Below are 17,591 nucleotides of genomic sequence, written 5' to 3'. Positions count from 1 at the left end.
TATACAATAAATGTTAATCCTGGCCTCGACTGTAGTAACACTTTAGGAAAGTGTATGGAGGCACATGCTACTGATAAGATGCCCTCATTTATTAAGTGGTATGCGACTATCAATGAAGTAGGTGCATCTTATTTCTGTATGTCCCTCATGCAAAACACCAGCCTAGTCCAATGGTGTTCAATGCTGTCTGTGGTAAAGACAACTTAAAACTAATGCCAGGTTTCCCTTGCATATTACAAAATTAATAGGTTATATCAGTGTGTACAACAATGTAACATAAATCCTTTGAATTACTTATGATTTTTTAGTAATATATATATATATATATATATTGTGTTTTAGGCGTATTGTACGAGGTCAGACCAATCTTCACAAAAATGTTTCTTCTAATCCGGAAATATGTGAAAATTTTACACAATGGGGATCTGAGCTATGTCCAGTTCCACAATTTGCAGGAAATGAACCAATGGTATGTGTTTTTTAAGATGTAGCTAAATATTTTGGAACATTTACAACATATCTACAGCCACTCACTATCAAACCCAAATACAAATTTTCACCGTAATTTAGTGTGGGTAAATTTTGTATTCTTTATAGAATTCTTGTGCACAATGTATTGAATATCTAATCTAATCTAATCTAATCTATCTATCTATCTTCTATCTATCTACATAAAACATGGGTATGGTGTCAGAATTTGTCATCAAAGGCCTTTTTTTTTTTTCCTTCTGCGGGCACTTTCCATGACCTTAGGGAATATTTCCCACTTTCTGGTTTGCTAAAACAATATAGTTTTTCCAAATGAAAGTGGTGCACAACCTGCAGCCCATTATGTCATTCTATGCTGCCTCAACCATATAGACATAAAAATGCTTGACTGACAGGTTGAGTATATTTGGACAGCTACACACAGAAGAGTAACGGCCGGCAGCTCAGGAGCGGAGAGTGGTATGTGCTAATTTTGCCCCGTGTCGACATCTCTAAATTTCTATCTGTCAGATGCCACAGGCACATCGGACAGACGCTTGGCTGATTCCAGAGAAACCCCTGTACAGGAATCTGGTCTTACAATGGGGTTCAGTGGATTGCTTCCATGGAAAGGCTGCTGTCTAAAAATGTGAACCAGAGGCAGGGATGGACACCAAGCAGAGTCAAATCGGAAAAGTTGCGTCTTGGACAAAATCAGGAGATAAGTGGTTAGTTGAAATACAAGCTGGGGTCAGCAACACAGCAAAAAGAAAACACCCCCACCTTAGCTTTGGTTTCTCAGTGCGAGATGTAAGGATATAGCTCTGATTGCCTGGTCCAACCTCCTTTGGATCACAGATATAACAGCTTTCAGTTAAGATCGATGGGGGATGGGAAACACAACTGAGTTTAGCTGTGTCATATTACATACCCTTCTATCAGTTCTCGTCTCATAGTAGTGTCAGCTCTGCTGTACTACCTGTCCCCCTACACTGCATGTTTGGAGATTAGTCATGTTTATGTCTATTCTGCTACAGGCAACTTGTAATTGTGGCTTACCAGAAAAAATGCATATTCACTTTTCTAATTTCTATTATTTTTTTTATTTTTTTTGGGGGGGGGATCAATTTTAAAGGAATTAATGATTAAAAGTTACTGTATATCTTAACTGGCACTTTTTTGTGCTAAGCCACAATTTATTGATCCAACATTTCTGTAAGACTTTTTGTAGTTGCTCTGCAATGAAAACACAACAAGCTATTCCTGTGTGAGATGTAATGCCACCCAGCTCTAGTATCACTGCAGAGTGATTCCAAGATGCTGTGAACACAGCAGACATCAGTGTGACACATCTTTGGACAGGCTGTGTGGGAGAAACAGCAGTACTTACTCTGCTTGTCCCCTTTTGCTCTGAGGTCAAGAAACTTTTCAAAGTGGTTTATGATGCATGTAGGCCTGGACATTGGTTTGTCTGATAATTACCTTTATTGTGCCCTGCTGTCTTAGTTTAGTTTGATTGATTAACGAGAAGAGAGAGAAAAAAAAAAATCTAAGCCTTAGATTCCTATATATTCAGACCTAGCTTGGGGGAGCATTTATGCACGGGGCATTTATGCACACTTTATCGAAGTACAGTTTATCATAGTACTGGCAGTTATATCATGGCAGTTAGACAGGGCAGGACAGGAGACAGGTATGACATTTATATAAATCTACTCCCTGTACATTTGGAGTACAACAAATATATACCATATGCATTTGTGTAACTTATATCCTGGCCGCTGCATTCACACACATCCACCGCCCTGGCATTAACTCTCCACACTCCATCCATATCGGCCCCTCATTCCTTTCCTCTCCTATGTATAGCACTCACACTCTTTTCACATTGTTAAATTGCACAGATCCATTCAGTCCCACCATTCAACATAAGAGACGCTCCCACAAATCACTCAACCATCTGCTCACTCTTTCTATCCTCCTTCTCCTAGTCGCAGGAGACATTGCTCCCCACCCTGGTCCCCCATGTTATAGAAAGTCAAACCCCCCAACTGATGCACTCAGAAACCCCTCTAATCTTATTAATATTTCCTGCATGCCTTCTTTCTCTCTTAATTGTGCCCTTTGGAATTCTCGCTCAGTGTGTAATAAACTCCTTCATCCATGACTTCTTCCTTTCTAATTCTTTAATTCTCTAAACCTCCTGGCTCTTACTGAAACCTGGATCCAGCAGTCAGACACTACTGCTGCTGCTGCTCTTTCATATGGGGGATTACACTTCTCTCATACCCCAAGATCAGACAAAAGAGCAGGTGGAGGCGTTGGTCTACTTCTATCACCCAAATGTACCTTTCAGGTTATCCCTCAAGTATCCTCACTAGTCTTCCCTTCTTTTGAGGTCTATGCTGTCAGACTCTACACCCCCTTCTCCATGTGAGTGGCGGTACTGTATCGTCCCCCCCGGCCCCTCCCATCAGTTCCTGGATAATTTTGCCACTTGGCTTCCATATTTTCTCTCCTGTGACATCCCTACCCTCATCATGGGCGACTTCAACATCCCCATTGCTCTTCCCCTCTCCCCATCTGCTACTCACCTTTTATCTCTAACCTCCTCATTTGGCCTTTTTTTTTACTAATTCTCCAACGCATGAAGACGGAAACTCCCTCGACTTGGTCTTCTCTCGGTTGTGTGCAGTGGATGATTTCACAAACTCCCCTCTCCCGTTCTCTGATCACAACCTTCTTTCATTCTCTATCAAGAACTGCCAGGCCACTCAGGTCACCCCCACTGTCCATACTTATAGAAACATACAGGCCATTAACACCTAGAAACTTACGATGAACTTGCAGTCTTCATTGGCCCCTATCTCCTCCCTCTCATGTCCTGATTCTGCACTGAAGCATTACAATGAAACACTTCAATCTGCCCTGGATGATTTTGCACCTCCTATACATAGAACAACACGACAAAGACAGTGACAACCCTCGCACACCCTGCAAACACGTTTCCTGCAGCGGTGCTCCAGGTGTGCTGAAAGTCTATGGAGAAAATCCAATCTATACGAAGATTTCATCCATTATAAGTTCATGCTTAGAACATACAACACTACCCTTCACCTCTCCAAACAAGCCTATTTGAACACCCTTATCACCTCACTGTCCAATAACCCGAAACGGCTCTTTGACACTTTTCATTCCCTGGTCAACCCAAGAGTGCAGGCCCCAACCATAGAGCTTCGAGCTGACGATCTGGCCAATTACTTCAAAGAAAAAATTGACCAGATTCGACAGGAAATTTTCTCCCAATCATCTCATACCATGCACAGTCCTCCCTCCCCCACTGCATCTAGCTCACTCTCTGAGTTTGAACCAGTCACAGAAGAAGTAAGCAGGCTCCTTGCTTCTTCTCGCCCAACCACTTGCACCAGTGACCCATTTCCGTCACATCTGCTCCAGTCCCTTTCCCCTGCTGTCACCCCTCACCTAACTAAAATATTTAACCTCTCTCTCTCTTCTGGTATCTTTCCCTCCTTATTTAAGCATGCCATCATACATCCACTACTTAAAAACCATCCTTCGACCAAAACTGTGCCGCTAACTATAGACCTGTCTCTAATCTTCCCTTCATCTCTAAACTCCTGGAACGCCTGGTCCGCTCCCGTCTGATCCTCTATCTCTCTGATAACTCTCTTCTCGACCCTCTCCAATCTGGTTTCCGCTCTCTACACTCTACTGAAACTGCCCTCACTAAAATCTCTAATGATCTACCAACAGCTAAATCTAACGGTCACTACTCCATGCTAATTCTCTTGGATCTCTCTGCAGCATTCGACACAGTGGATCATCAGCTCCTCCTCACTATGCTCCGCTCCATCGGCATCAAGGACACCGTTCTCTCCTGGTTTTCCTCCTATCTCTCTGACCGCTCCATTACTGTATCATTTTTTGGCTCCTCCTCTCATCTTCCCCTTAATGTTGGGGTTCCTCAAGGATCGGTTCTAGGCCCCATCCTCTTCTCCTTGTACACTGCCCCTATTGGTAAAACAATCAGTAGATTTGGTTTCCAGTACCATCTCTATGCTGATGACACCCAATTATACGCTTCTTCTCCTGACATCACGCCAGCCTTTCTAGAAAACACCAGCGATTGTCTAAACGCTGTGTCTAACATCTTGTCCTCACTATATCTGAAACTGAACTTGTCAAAGACTGAACTCCTTGTGTTTCCTCCCTCTACTAATGCACCTATACCCGACACTGCGATTTCCGTGTGTGGTTCCACTATTACTCCCCAGCAACATGCCCGCTGTCTTGGGGGTCATACTTGACTCCAAGCTTTCATTCACCCCCCACATCCAATCACTGGCTCGCTCTTCTTATCTGCATCTCAAAAACATTTCTAGAATTTGACCTTTTCTTACCTTTGACTCTGCAAAAACTCTTACTGTTTCTCTTATTCATTCTCGTCTGGACTATTGTAACTCTCTTCTAATCGGTCTCCCTCTGACCAAACTTTCCCCCTCCTATCTGTCTTCAGTGCTGCAGCTAGGATCATATTCCTCGCCAATCGTTACACCGATGCCTCTACCTTGTGCCAGTCCTTACACTGGCTACCCATCCACTCCAGAATCCAGTACAAACTTATTGCCCTCACCCACAAAGCACTCCATGGCTCAGCACCACCCTACATCTCCTCCCTTGTTTCAGTCTACCACCCTACCCGTGCCCTCCGTTCTGCTGATGACCTGAGGTTAGTAGAAACTGAAAGAAAAAGAGCGCAATAGGGTCTTACCCGAGAAAACAAAGATATAAAACAATGATTTATACTCACCCTCTGCAGGAGAGTATCAGGCATAAAGGAACAAAGGTCAGCTTGCTGCACATCCAAATGACCACGCAGTGGCCATAAATCTTCAGATTCAAGCAGGGAATTTTTATGGAATAAACGTGCGCTACCAGACCATCACTCCTCACAAGTTGTGTGGTTAATACATTTATTTCCCTACGCGTTTCAAAGTTAAAAACTTCTTCCTCAGGGGATGATATGTACATATCATCCCCTGAGGAAGAAGTTTTTAACTTTGAAACGCGTAGGGAAATAAATGTATTAACCACACAACTTGTGAGGAGTGATGGTCTGGTAGCGCACGTTTATTCCATAAAAATTCCCTGCTTGAATCTGATGACCTGAGGTTAGCATCCTTGATAATCAGAACTTCCCACTCCGTCTCCAAGACTATACACGTGCTGCGCCAATTCTTTGGAATGCACTTCCCAGGTCAATACGAGTAGTCCCCAATCCCTACAATTTTAAGCGTGCCCTGAAAACTCATTTATTCAGACTGGCCTACCGCCTCAACACATTAACCTAACTATCCCTGTGTGGCACAGTCAAAAGTTTTACCATAACCAGGTTCCCCGTATCATGTTCCCACATGCTTTATGCATCTATTAGCCCTCTGTGTCCATACTGTTACACACTTAACATTATGGCTGGTCCAAACAATCAGGGCAATTGTTACCACCCACTTTTCGTGTCTCCCCTATTTCCCTCATAGATTGTAAGCTTGCGAGCGGGGCCCTCATTCCTCTTGGTATCTGTTATTATCTATGTGATTATTGTTATGCTGTAATGTCTATCGTCTGTACAAGTCCCCTCTGAAATGTAGAGTGTTGCAGAATATATCAGCGCTATAGAAATAAAATTTATTATTATTACTACATCAGAGCTGACAGTGCTATGAGAGGAGGTGAGCTGATAGAAACGGATGGTAATGTGACACCGTCAAACTCATCTGCACTTTCTAATCACGCAAGAGTTTAGGCCAGGAGGTCAGGATTGTGTCATTTTATTTTTAGCACATTGAGAAACCCAAGTTCTTTTGTGGGCTCATGTTCTTCTTTCTCCAGTGTGTTGCTGCCTGCTTATGATTGGTTATCTCATACAGGCAAAAGAAGTACACACACCTCCTAAAAACTAACTGAAAGCACCCACTTAGTTTTAACAAAAGTTAACACATTAGGTCCAAGGTACTTTGACTATTAATACAGAGAGGTGAACGCTCTGCATCCACAATTACCATACATCCTGTGTCCAGTTCAACATGAAAAATGAAAGGTCCTGTTTAAGGTCAATGGTGCAACAACACTGAATTTCCTGGTCAATGCGTAATAACTCAATACATGTACGGCATATATGAAGGACACCTGCAGTATGTACAGTTGTGGCAATAAGTTTTGAGACTGACACAAATTTTGGTTTTCACAAATTTTTTATTGTCAATGCATTAATTCTAGATTGAAATTAGTGATGGGATGAATTGCAAAAAATACCTAAGTCATCCATGAATATTGCATTCAGAGTCAATACTGAATATGTCATTATTCAAACTTAATTATTCAGACAGCACATGACTCAACAGTGTGATGCAGCAGCAAAAAAGGCAAACACAGTTCTAGGATATATTAAGAGAAGCATAGAGTCTAGATCACGTGAAGTAATCATAGAATCATAGAATCGAGTTGGAAGGGACCTCCTGGGCCATCTGGTCCAACCCCCTGCTCAAAGCAGGATTTGCTAAATCATCCCAGTCAGATGTCTGTCCAGCCTCTGTTTGAAGACTTCCATTGAAGGAGAACTCACCACTTCTTGTGGCAGCCTGTTCCACTCATTGATCACTCTAACTGTCAAATTATCTCCCTCTACTCCTCCTTGGTCAGGCCATATCTGAAATACTGTGTCTAGTTCTGGGCACCACATTTTAAAAAATACACTGAAAAACTGGACCAAGTTCAGAGAATAGCTACCAGGATGTTGAGCGGACTGCAAAGTATGTCCTACGAGGAATGGTTAAAATATCTGGGAATGTTTAGCTTGCAAACAAGAAGGCTAACAGGAGACTCAATAGCTGTCTACAAATATCTGAAGGGATGTCACAGTGTAGAGGGATCATCCTTATTCTCATTTGCACAAGGAAACAGGAGAAGTAATGGAATGAAACTGCAAGGGACAAGATAAAGATTAGATATTAGAAAAAACTTTTGACAGTGTGAAACGGAGCGCTCAGGACACAATATGAGTGAATATTTACTTTAATCCACAACGTGTTTCGACGGTCAGGCAATGTCTTCATCAGGTGGCAGTATAATTATGACAAACAGGAAGGGGTATTTAAAGGCAGATCAACCAATAGAAATACAGGTCCAATCTGCCAATCAAATGCATTCAAAAAATAAGATAAAATTGCAGTCATAGTAATAATATGCAAACAATGCTGGAAACGGTTACAAATCATAATAACAAGATAATGTATGATAAAAACAAGATATAACTGACCACCATCTACTCTCTTACTCATCCCTGTCCTCCTCACCTGTCACCCATGTCGAGCAACATGTACACCCCCGCCAAAACCTTGCACATCTAGACACTCGCACACTCTCTGACTCTATCCTACCACTGTCCTCCATATCTTCACTCCACGACACAGACACTGCCACTAGTTTCTACAATGCCACTCTTACATCAGCCATCGACTCGGTCGCCTCTGTCATGCAGAGTGAGACGAATCAATAGACAACTGTTGTGAATTCGCTTTCTGGACTACCTCTGGTTACTACTGAAGGTAGTGGAGCTGGTCAAGTTAACAGAGGGGATGCGAGTTCTCTTTCTGGGCTCCCTTTGGTGGTTACTGGACGTAATGGAGCTGATCTGATTAACAGAGGCTTGCCACCTGATAATGAGGATAACGATTGGAGATCTGGGGTTTCAGACTGAATTTAAGACAGCCGACTCCCTCTATCCCTGCTGGTGATTTTTTTCCTGCCTCCTGAGGTCTTAGTTTCCAGCTCAGTCCCTGCATGCTCAGCTAAGTGTTCTTTTGCTATTCTGTTCACATTTGATCTGGTTTTGTCTATTTCAGTTTTTTGTGGGTCAGCCAGCTCCGGCTGGGGCTGTGCTGAATCACCATCCATGTGTTACTGCTTGTGCCAGTTGCTTTTGTCCCTTATTAGATTGGCCTCTTTTTTTTCTGCTTTCAGAATATACCAGCGTGCTGACAGCACCATGGAATCAATGGTGCTATATAAATAAATAAATAATAGTAAAAAAAATAGTGGGCGAAGTTGTGCGACTTCAGTATTTTTGCATCAGACGTGTTGGCCTTTTTTTGCAGGGTTTTTTGCGTGATTGCAGACAGTGTCTTTCCCTTCCTGTCCTGTCTAGTCAGTGTGGACCCCATCGTTTGCTCAGTCTATTTTCCTACCTGCGTTGGTGTTTTCATCTTGTCTCACCGACAATATATGTTTGGGGACTATCTATTCCTTTGAGGTCTGCTTTGGGGCAGTTTAGATTTCCCCTTTCTTGCTTTAGGCTTAGTTAGCTCTCCGGCTGTGCCGAGGCATCTAGGATCATCATAGGCACGCTCCAAGGCTACTGCTAGTTGTGTGGATAGGATCAGGGGTCTGCAATCTGCTTAGCTACCAACCTCTCTGGTTTTCTGTGGCTTAGCTTGGGCTTGCTCTCCTCCTCGGTGACCCAATAATAACACACAACCCTGGCACAATAACACCACTAAAAAGCTTTGGCAAGGATCCAGAATTGCTGAACGATGCTGGAAGAAAACGCACTCACAAGACGACTTCACTGCACTCAAACAAGCAACACTTGCATTCACATCAGCTCTCACCTCTGCTAAACAGGCTTTCTTTACATCCCTTATCCTTTTATTCTTCCTTATCCCACAACCCAAAACAGTTGCTCAATACTTTTAACTCCCTCCTCCGCCCACCACTGCCCCCTCCAACTTCCCTTATCTCTGAGGACTTCGCCATGCACTTCAAAAACAAGATAGACCAAACACGGCAAGTCTTCATTATTCAACCACCACGACCCCTTTGTATACCAGACCAATGCCCAAACCCCATAACCTCCTTATCCAACATCACTGAAGGGGAGCTTGCTCATCTTCTCTCCAAATCACACCTCACCACTTGTGCACTCGACCCCATCCCATCCCACCTCCTCCCAAACCTCGCCACCACTCTTATCCCATCCCTAACCCACCTCTTCAACCTATCACTAACTTCCGGTACCTTCCCTTCTGCTTTCAAACATGCTGAAATCACGCCTATCCTCAAAAAGCCAACTCTCAACCCAACCGCTATGTCCAGCTATCGCCCAATATCGCTGCTCCCATTCGCTTCTAAACTCCTGGAGCAGCACATCCACGCTGAACTTTCCTCCCATCTCTCATCTAACCTGCTCTTTGACAATCTACAATCTGGTTTCCGCCCCCATCACTCCACTGAGACAAAATAACTGAAGATTTACTTACAGCCAAAGTGAACGGACAATACTCTATACTCCTGATTCTAGACCTGTCCTCTTCCTTCGACACAGTTGACCATTGCCTATTACTACAGATCCTCTCTTCCTTTAGCATCAAAGTTCTCGCCCTATCCTGGATCTCCTCATACCTCTCCAACCACACACTCCGCATCTCCCACTCCCACACTACCTCCTCATCCTGCCCTCTCTCTGTTGGAGTCCCCCAAAGCTCTGTCCTAGGACCCCTACTCTTCTCAATCTATACACTTGGCCTGGGGCAACTTATAAAGTCCCAAGGATTCCAGTACCACCTTTATGCCGAAGATACTCAGATCTACCTCTCTGGTCCAGATACAGTGGGGCAAAAAAGTATTTAGTCAGTCAGCAATAGTGCAAGTTCCACCACTTAAAAAGATGAGAGGCGTCTGTAATTTACATCATAGGTAGACCTCAACTATGGGAGACAAACTAAGAAAAAAAAATCCAGAAAATCACATTGTCTGTTTTTTTTTCATTTTATTTGCATATTATGGTGGAAAATAAGTATTTAGTCAGAAACAAGCAATCAAGATTTCTGGCTCTCACAGACCTGTAACTTCTTCTTTAAGAGTCTCCTCTTTCCTCCACTCATTACCTGTAGTAATGGCACCTGTTTAAACTTGTTATCAGTATAAAAAGACACCTGTGCACACCCTCAAACAGTCTGACTCCAAACTCCACTATGGTGAAGACCAAAGAGCTGTCAAAGGACACCAGAAACAAAATTGTAGCCCTGCACCAGGCTGGGAAGACTGAATCTGCAATAGCCAACCAGCTTGGAGTGAAGAAATCAACTGTGGGAGCAATAATTAGAAAATGGAAGACATACAAGACCACTGATAATCTCCCTCGATCTGGTGCTCCACGCAAAATACCACCCCGTGGGGTCAGAATGATCACAAGAACGGTGAGCAAAAATCCCAGAACCACGTGGGGGGACCTAGTGAATGAACTGCAGAGAGCTGGGACCAATGTAACAAGGCCTACCATAAGTAACACACTACGCCACCATGGACTCAGATCCTGCAGTGCTAGACGTGTCCCACTGCTTAAGCCTGTACATGTCCGGGCCCGTCTGAAGTTTGCTAGAGAGCATTTGGATGATCCAGAGGAGTTTTGGGAGAATGTCCTATGGTCTGATGAAACCAAACTGGAACTGTTTGGTAGAAACACAACTTGTCGTGTTTGGAGGAAAAAGAATACTGAGTTGCATCCATCAAACACCATACCTACTGTAAAGCATGGTGGTGGAAACATCATGCTTTGGGGCTGTTTCTCTGCAAAGGGGCCAGGACGACTGATCCGGGTACATGAAAGAATGAATGGGGCCATGTATCGTGAGATTTTGAGTGAAAACCTCCTTCCATCAGCAAGGGCATTGAAGATGAAACGTGGCTGGGTCTTTCAACATGACAAAGATCCAAAGCACACCGCCAGGGCAACGAAGGAGTGGCTTCGTAAGAAGCATTTCAAGGTCCTGGAGTGGCCTAGCCAGTCTCCAGATCTCAACCCTATAGAAAACCTTTGGAGGGAGTTGAAAGTCCGTGTTGCCAAGCGAAAAGCCAAAAACATCACTGCTCTAGAGGAGATCTGCATGGAGGAATGGGCCAACATACCAACAACAGTGTGTGGCAACCTTGTGAAGACTTACAGAAAACGTTTGACCTCTGTCATTGCCAACAAAGGATATATCACAAAGTATTGAGATGAAATTTTGTTTCTGACCAAATACTTATTTTCCACCATAATATGCAAATAAAATGAAAAAAAAACAGACAATGTGATTTTCTGGATTTTTTTTTCTCAGTTTGTCTCCCATAGTTGAGGTCTACCTATGATGTAAATTACAGACGCCTCTCATCTTTTTAAGTGGTGGAACTTGCACTATTGCTGACTGACTAAATACTTTTTTGCCCCACTGTATCACCTCTCTGCTCTCCAGAATCCCGGAGTGTCTATCAGCCATATCCTCCTTCTTCTCATCCAGCTTCCTCAAACTGAATGTGGACAAATCTGAACTGGTCTTCTTTCCCTCATCTCACAGATATTCCTTACCTGATCTAATAATAACAATTGACAACATCATGCTTTCCCCCGTATCGGAGGTCCGCTGCCTTGGAGTAACCCTTGACTCTGCCCTGTCCTTCAAACCGCACATCCAAGCTCTCTCCACCTCCTGCCGCCTCCAGCTCAAAAATATTTCCAGAATCTGTCCCTTCCTGAACACTCACTCTACTAAAATGCTTATGCATGCCCTCATCATCTCCCGTCTCGACTACTGCAACATCATTTTCTGTGGCCTCCCTGCTAACACCCTCGCACCTCTTCAGTCCATCCTTTACTCTGCTGCCTGACTAATTAATCTCTCTCCTCGCTACTCCTCCGCTTCTCCCCTCTGCAAATCTCTTCACTGGCTCCCACTCCCTCAGCGTATCCAAATCAAATTACTAATACTGACCTAAAAGGCCATCTATAGCCTGTCTCCTCCATATATCTTTGAACTAATCTCCTGATATCTTCCCTCACGTAATCTCCGATCCTCCCAAGACCTCCTTCTCTCCTCCACACTTATTCGCTCCTCACCAAACTGCCTCCAAGACTTCTCCTGGATAGCCCCCATCCTCTGGAATTCCTTGCCCCAACACGTCTGGCTATCAACCACACTCGGATCCTTCAGCCGCAACCTGAAAACCCACCTCTTCAGGAAAGCCTACAGCCTTCAATGATCCCCGCTGCCTCCTCACCACTACTGGAGCTACCGCCCCACCATCACTGGAGCTGCTGCAACCACCCAACCTACTGTCTCCTTCCCCACCATCCTGTAGAATGTAAGCCCGCAAGGGCAGGGTCCTCTCTCCCCTCTATATCAGTCTGTGATTGTTAGTTTGTTTACTGTAAGTGATATCTGTAATTTTTATGTAACCCCTTCTCATGTACAGCACCATGGAACCAATGGTGCTATATAAATAATAATAATAATATAAAAACAAGATATGAATAAAATCAAATAAAACATATTATATAAAAGAATAGTAACATTATTTAGTCACATTTTCAATAGTAAGGTTCAATCCCTCAGGAGCCAGTGTGCCCAGTTTAAATATCTAAAACCTCTCTCTATTGATCAAACTTCTATAGCGATCAGAAACATTATCTGGTAAATAGGTAAATAGAGTTTTGTTACCACATTTAATCAGACCCTTGTGACTATACGTGACCTCCTTGATAAATATTGGTTTATCTTGAAGGGTGATCCTATCCTCTTGAGGCATATCTCCACCCGGCCAAGAATGATCTTCAGAAAAAAATCGTACGCTCCGCAATCTGATCGCCCCTAGTAATACTACTCTCAACCCTCTTTCCCCTTCTATAACTCATATTGATCAGAATCTAGGTTGTTTTGCGTGCAGAACTGCTAAATGTCTTTGCTGTGCATCCATTACACATGGGGTTAAAGAATTTAGATCTAATACCACGGGCAATAGTTACAAAATCAATCATGTCAGTTGCCTATCAATTTATGTGGTATATCTAATAGAGTGTGCCTGCGGACTCCAATATGTAGGCCGTACCATACAAACTATACATGCACGGTTAAACAAGCACCGTCAGAATATTCGGAATGGTTTCCTACCGCATAGTTTATCAAAACATTTTTTAACTGTGCATCAGAAAAATCCTAGATAACTAAGACTTACAATTATTGATCAAATTCCGGATAATGTTTTTGATCTTTATTGAAGTTTGATCAATAGAGAGAGTTTTTGGATATTTAAACTGGACACACTGGCTCCTGAGGGATTGAACCTTACTATTGAAAATGTGACTAAATAACATTACCATTCTTTTTATATAATATGTTGTATTTGATTTTATTTATATCTTGTTTTTATCATACATTGTCTTGTTCTTATGATTTGTAACCGTTTCCAGCATTGTTTGCATGTTATTACTCTGACTGCAATTTTATCTTATTATTTGAATGTATTTGATTGGCAGATTGGACCTGTATTTCTATTGGTTGATCTGCCTTAAAATACCCCTTCCTGTTTGTCATAATTATACTGCCACCTGATAAAGACGGTGCCTGACTGTCGAAACACGTTGTGGATTAAAGTAAATATTCACCCATATTGTGTCCTGAGCGCTCCGTTTGACCGTGACTATCTGCAACCTGTCATAATTTTCCTCCTCTGGGTAGTACACGGCTGGTGCTGCAGTGGACTCATTCCCTTAAAACCAACCTCTTGTGGCCGTATTCCCAGCGCTCTCTGATGACCGCAATCTTTTAGCCTTTGCAATGAGTGGAACAGGCTTCTACGAGAGGTGGTGAGTTCTCCTTCAATGGAAGTCTTCACACAGAGGCTGGCCAGACATCTCTCTAAGATGGCTTAGTGAATTCTGCATTGAGCAGAAGGTTGGACACGATGAGCCTGAGGTCCCTTCCAACTCTAACATTCTATGAAGTCAAGAAGCTTTGAAAATTTTGTTTCCATTTTTTTCATCATTTGCATATCATTAACATGTCTATCAATCCTGTGCTTTCTATATTTCCATTACTTTTCCTTCTGGGTATTGCAATGTTAAATATTGAGGAGTTTAATTGGGATTTGAGGTTAATGATATGAATAATTAATAACTATGATTGTACTACTGATGTGATTTGGAATATAATATTGCTTCGTTATATACAGTGTAGTATTCTTAATTTTTAATTTAAAAAAACTGAATATATTTTTCTCCTATAGACATGGAAGTGGGTTGTAGCGCCTATGGCCCTATATGTCATTGAAAGACTCATCCGATTTTGGAGATCCCAACAAAAAGTTGTTATCACAAAGGTAATGTTATCACATGTTTGGCGTGACTGCCAATGTAACAAAACCTGTAACAGCAATATACTATGTATCTGTATGTCTATCTAGATAATTGGCATTACAATTAAGGATTTGAATAATGTTGTACATTTGTAATGTAATGTTTGTAATGTTGTACATCTTGATTCTTACTATTAACAGGTTGTTACGCATCCTTTCAAAACATTCGAGCTGCAAATGAAGATGAAAGGTTTCAAAATGGAAGTTGGACAATATGTATTTGTGCAGTGTCCTGCAGTATCTAGCCTTGAGTGGCATCCATTCACTTTGACTTCTGCTCCAGAGGAAGACTTCTTCAGTATTCATATTCGTATAGTTGGAGATTGGACAGAGGGTTTGGCTAAAGTTTGTGGTTGTGACAAGACCGAATTTCAGGATGCATGGAAATTACCAAAGTAATTATTGCACCTAATACAGAATGTCATCTAAGTAGATCAAAAAGTATAATTCTATTAATTTCATAATATGTCTTTTAAGGGATTGGAGTTGTGCTTTTTTCCATTACAAAGGTCCAGATCTAATGTACAGACTTAGCCTCATTCATACGTCCGTTCCTCATACTTGAAAAGTATGGACCAGTTTTCTACATTGTGTTGGATCAGATTGTCATCAATATTTGGTCAGTGTGTACATTTTTGCCATCAGTGATTTTCTCATAAGCCAAAAATAACGTAAAAATTCATACGTTTCTCCTAACCATAATGTTAAAACAGTACAGCATTCAAATTACACACTGATGCCATCCATGAGTTGCATATGACTTTCATAGACCCGTAGACTAGTGTGGGTGATTTTGATCTGTCAAGCGGATTGAGAAAGGACATATGTTTCTGATTTTATGTTTTTTTGCCGACTATATGTAGGCAAAAACACTACAAACAGACTTCTGGACAGCACATAAGAATTTAACCCCTTACCAATAACTGACATAGTTACTTCATATAAAAATAAAAAAATAAAACAATACACATATTGAGTATAGAATCAATACATCTGTAAAAGTCTGATCTATCAAATTCTTAAAATAATTTTTGACTGGTAAAAGGCATAATGAGAAAAAACTGAAACACCAGAAATACTTTTTTTGGCTGCTGCAACACTGCAAAAAAAAAGAAGAAATCAGAAGCGATCAAAGCATCATATGCATTCCAAAATTATATAATTAAAACACCGGCTTGGGGTGCAAACAACAAGTCCTCACACACCTCCATAGACCAAGAATTGAAAATGCTACAAGTCTTGGAAAATGAAACCTAAGACAAAAACAAAATGAACATATACCCTGCTGTAAGTAAATAAGTAAAAGCAATGGTGCATATAAATAACATATGGGACTTAGTAAACAACATTTTTGATGAAAGAAAAAGCATAAAAGCCATGCCACCAGCGTCAAGGTACCCATATCAGGATTGTCCTAACCTCTAGTATAAAAACTTTAGCAGAGGTTACGACCATCCCGATTTGAGTACACCTTGACGTTGGTGTTCCTGACGGCATTTACCCTATGTTGTTATTTATATGCACTATTGCTTTTACTTATTTACTTACAGCAGGGTATATGTTCAGTTTGTTTCTATTTTAGGTTTTATTTCTTTAATGCCAGTGTGAACATACTCCTATTTTGCATGCTTACCAATTTATACGCCAGTTCATTTTTTTCAGTTAAGTCTTGGAGAATGGTGATATAACATAGTAACATAGTTATTAAGGTTGAAGGAAGACTTTAAGTCCATCTAGTTCAACCCATATCCTATCCTAACTTGCCCTAACATGTTGATCCAGAGGAAGGCAAAAAAAAACCCATGTGGCAAACAGTAAGCTTCACATTAGGGAAAAAAATTCCTTCCCGACTCCACATACGGCAATCAGACTAGCTCCCTGGATCAACGCAATTTTAAGGAAACTAGTGTATATACCCTGTAATATTATACTTTTCAAGATAGGCATCCAGTCCCTTCTTAAATTTTAACAGGGAATCACTCATTACAACATCATATGGCAGAGAGTTCCATAGTCTCACTGCTCTTACAGTAAAGAATCCGCGTCTGTGAGTATGCTTAAACCTTCTTTCCTCCAGACGTAGAGGATGCCCCCTTGTCCCTGTCACAGGTCTAAGAGTAAAAAGATCACTAGGAAGGTCTTTGTATTGTCCCCGCATATATTTATACATTGTAATAAGATCACCCCTAAGCCTTCGATTTTCCAAACTAAATAACCCCAGGTGTAATAACCTGTCTTGGTATTGCAGACCCCCTAGTTCCCTAATAACCTTGGTCGCTCTTCTCTGCACCCGCTCCAGTTCAGCTATGTCTTTCTTATACACTGGAGACCAGAACTGTACGCAGTATTCTAAGTGTGGTCGCACTAGTGACTTATATAGAGGTAAAATTATGTTCTCCTCATGAGCATCTATGCCTCTTTTAATGCATCCCATTATTTTATTTGCCTTTGCAGCAGCTGCCTGACACTGGCCACTAAATGTGAGTTTGTCGTCCACCCATACATCCAGGTCTTTTTCAGTGACAGTTTTGCCCAGTGTTTTACAATTGAGCACATAATTATACATCTTGTTCGTTCTACCCAAGTGCATGACCTTACATTTATCCCCATTAAAGCTCATTTGCCATTTATCAGCCCAAGCTTCTAGTTTACATAAATCCTCCTGTAATATAAAATTGTCCTCCTCTGTATTGATTACCCTGCAGTGTTTAGTATCATCTGCAAATATTGAAATTCTCCTCTCTATGCCCCTACAAGGTCATTAATATGTTAAAAAGCGGGCCCAAAACTGACCCCTGTGGTACCCCACTGCTAACCGTGACCCAGTCTGAGTGTGCTCCATTAATAACCACCCTTTGTTTCCTATCCCTGAGCCAGCT

The 17,591-nt window shown here is 41.8% G+C and overlaps 1 protein-coding gene across 1 annotated transcript in view; it reads left to right on the top strand.

Moving 5' to 3' along the window:
- Window positions 1-17,591, top strand: part of CYBB (cytochrome b-245 beta chain) — a 100,329-nt gene that overhangs the window by 28,761 nt on the left and 53,977 nt on the right. The window contains exons 7-9 of the mRNA XM_073590508.1: window positions 343-469; window positions 14,584-14,676; window positions 14,854-15,107. Coding sequence (XP_073446609.1) covers window positions 343-469; window positions 14,584-14,676; window positions 14,854-15,107 — 474 coding nt within the window. The remainder of the gene's footprint in view (window positions 1-342; window positions 470-14,583; window positions 14,677-14,853; window positions 15,108-17,591) is intronic.

Source organism: Dendrobates tinctorius, unplaced genomic scaffold (assembly GCF_039654945.1).
Source record: "Dendrobates tinctorius isolate UK_male_01 unplaced genomic scaffold, ASM3965494v1 ptg000117l, whole genome shotgun sequence".
NCBI classification, from domain to species: domain Eukaryota; kingdom Metazoa; phylum Chordata; class Amphibia; order Anura; family Dendrobatidae; genus Dendrobates; species Dendrobates tinctorius.
This window is presented reverse-complemented; position numbering and strand designations above follow the sequence as displayed.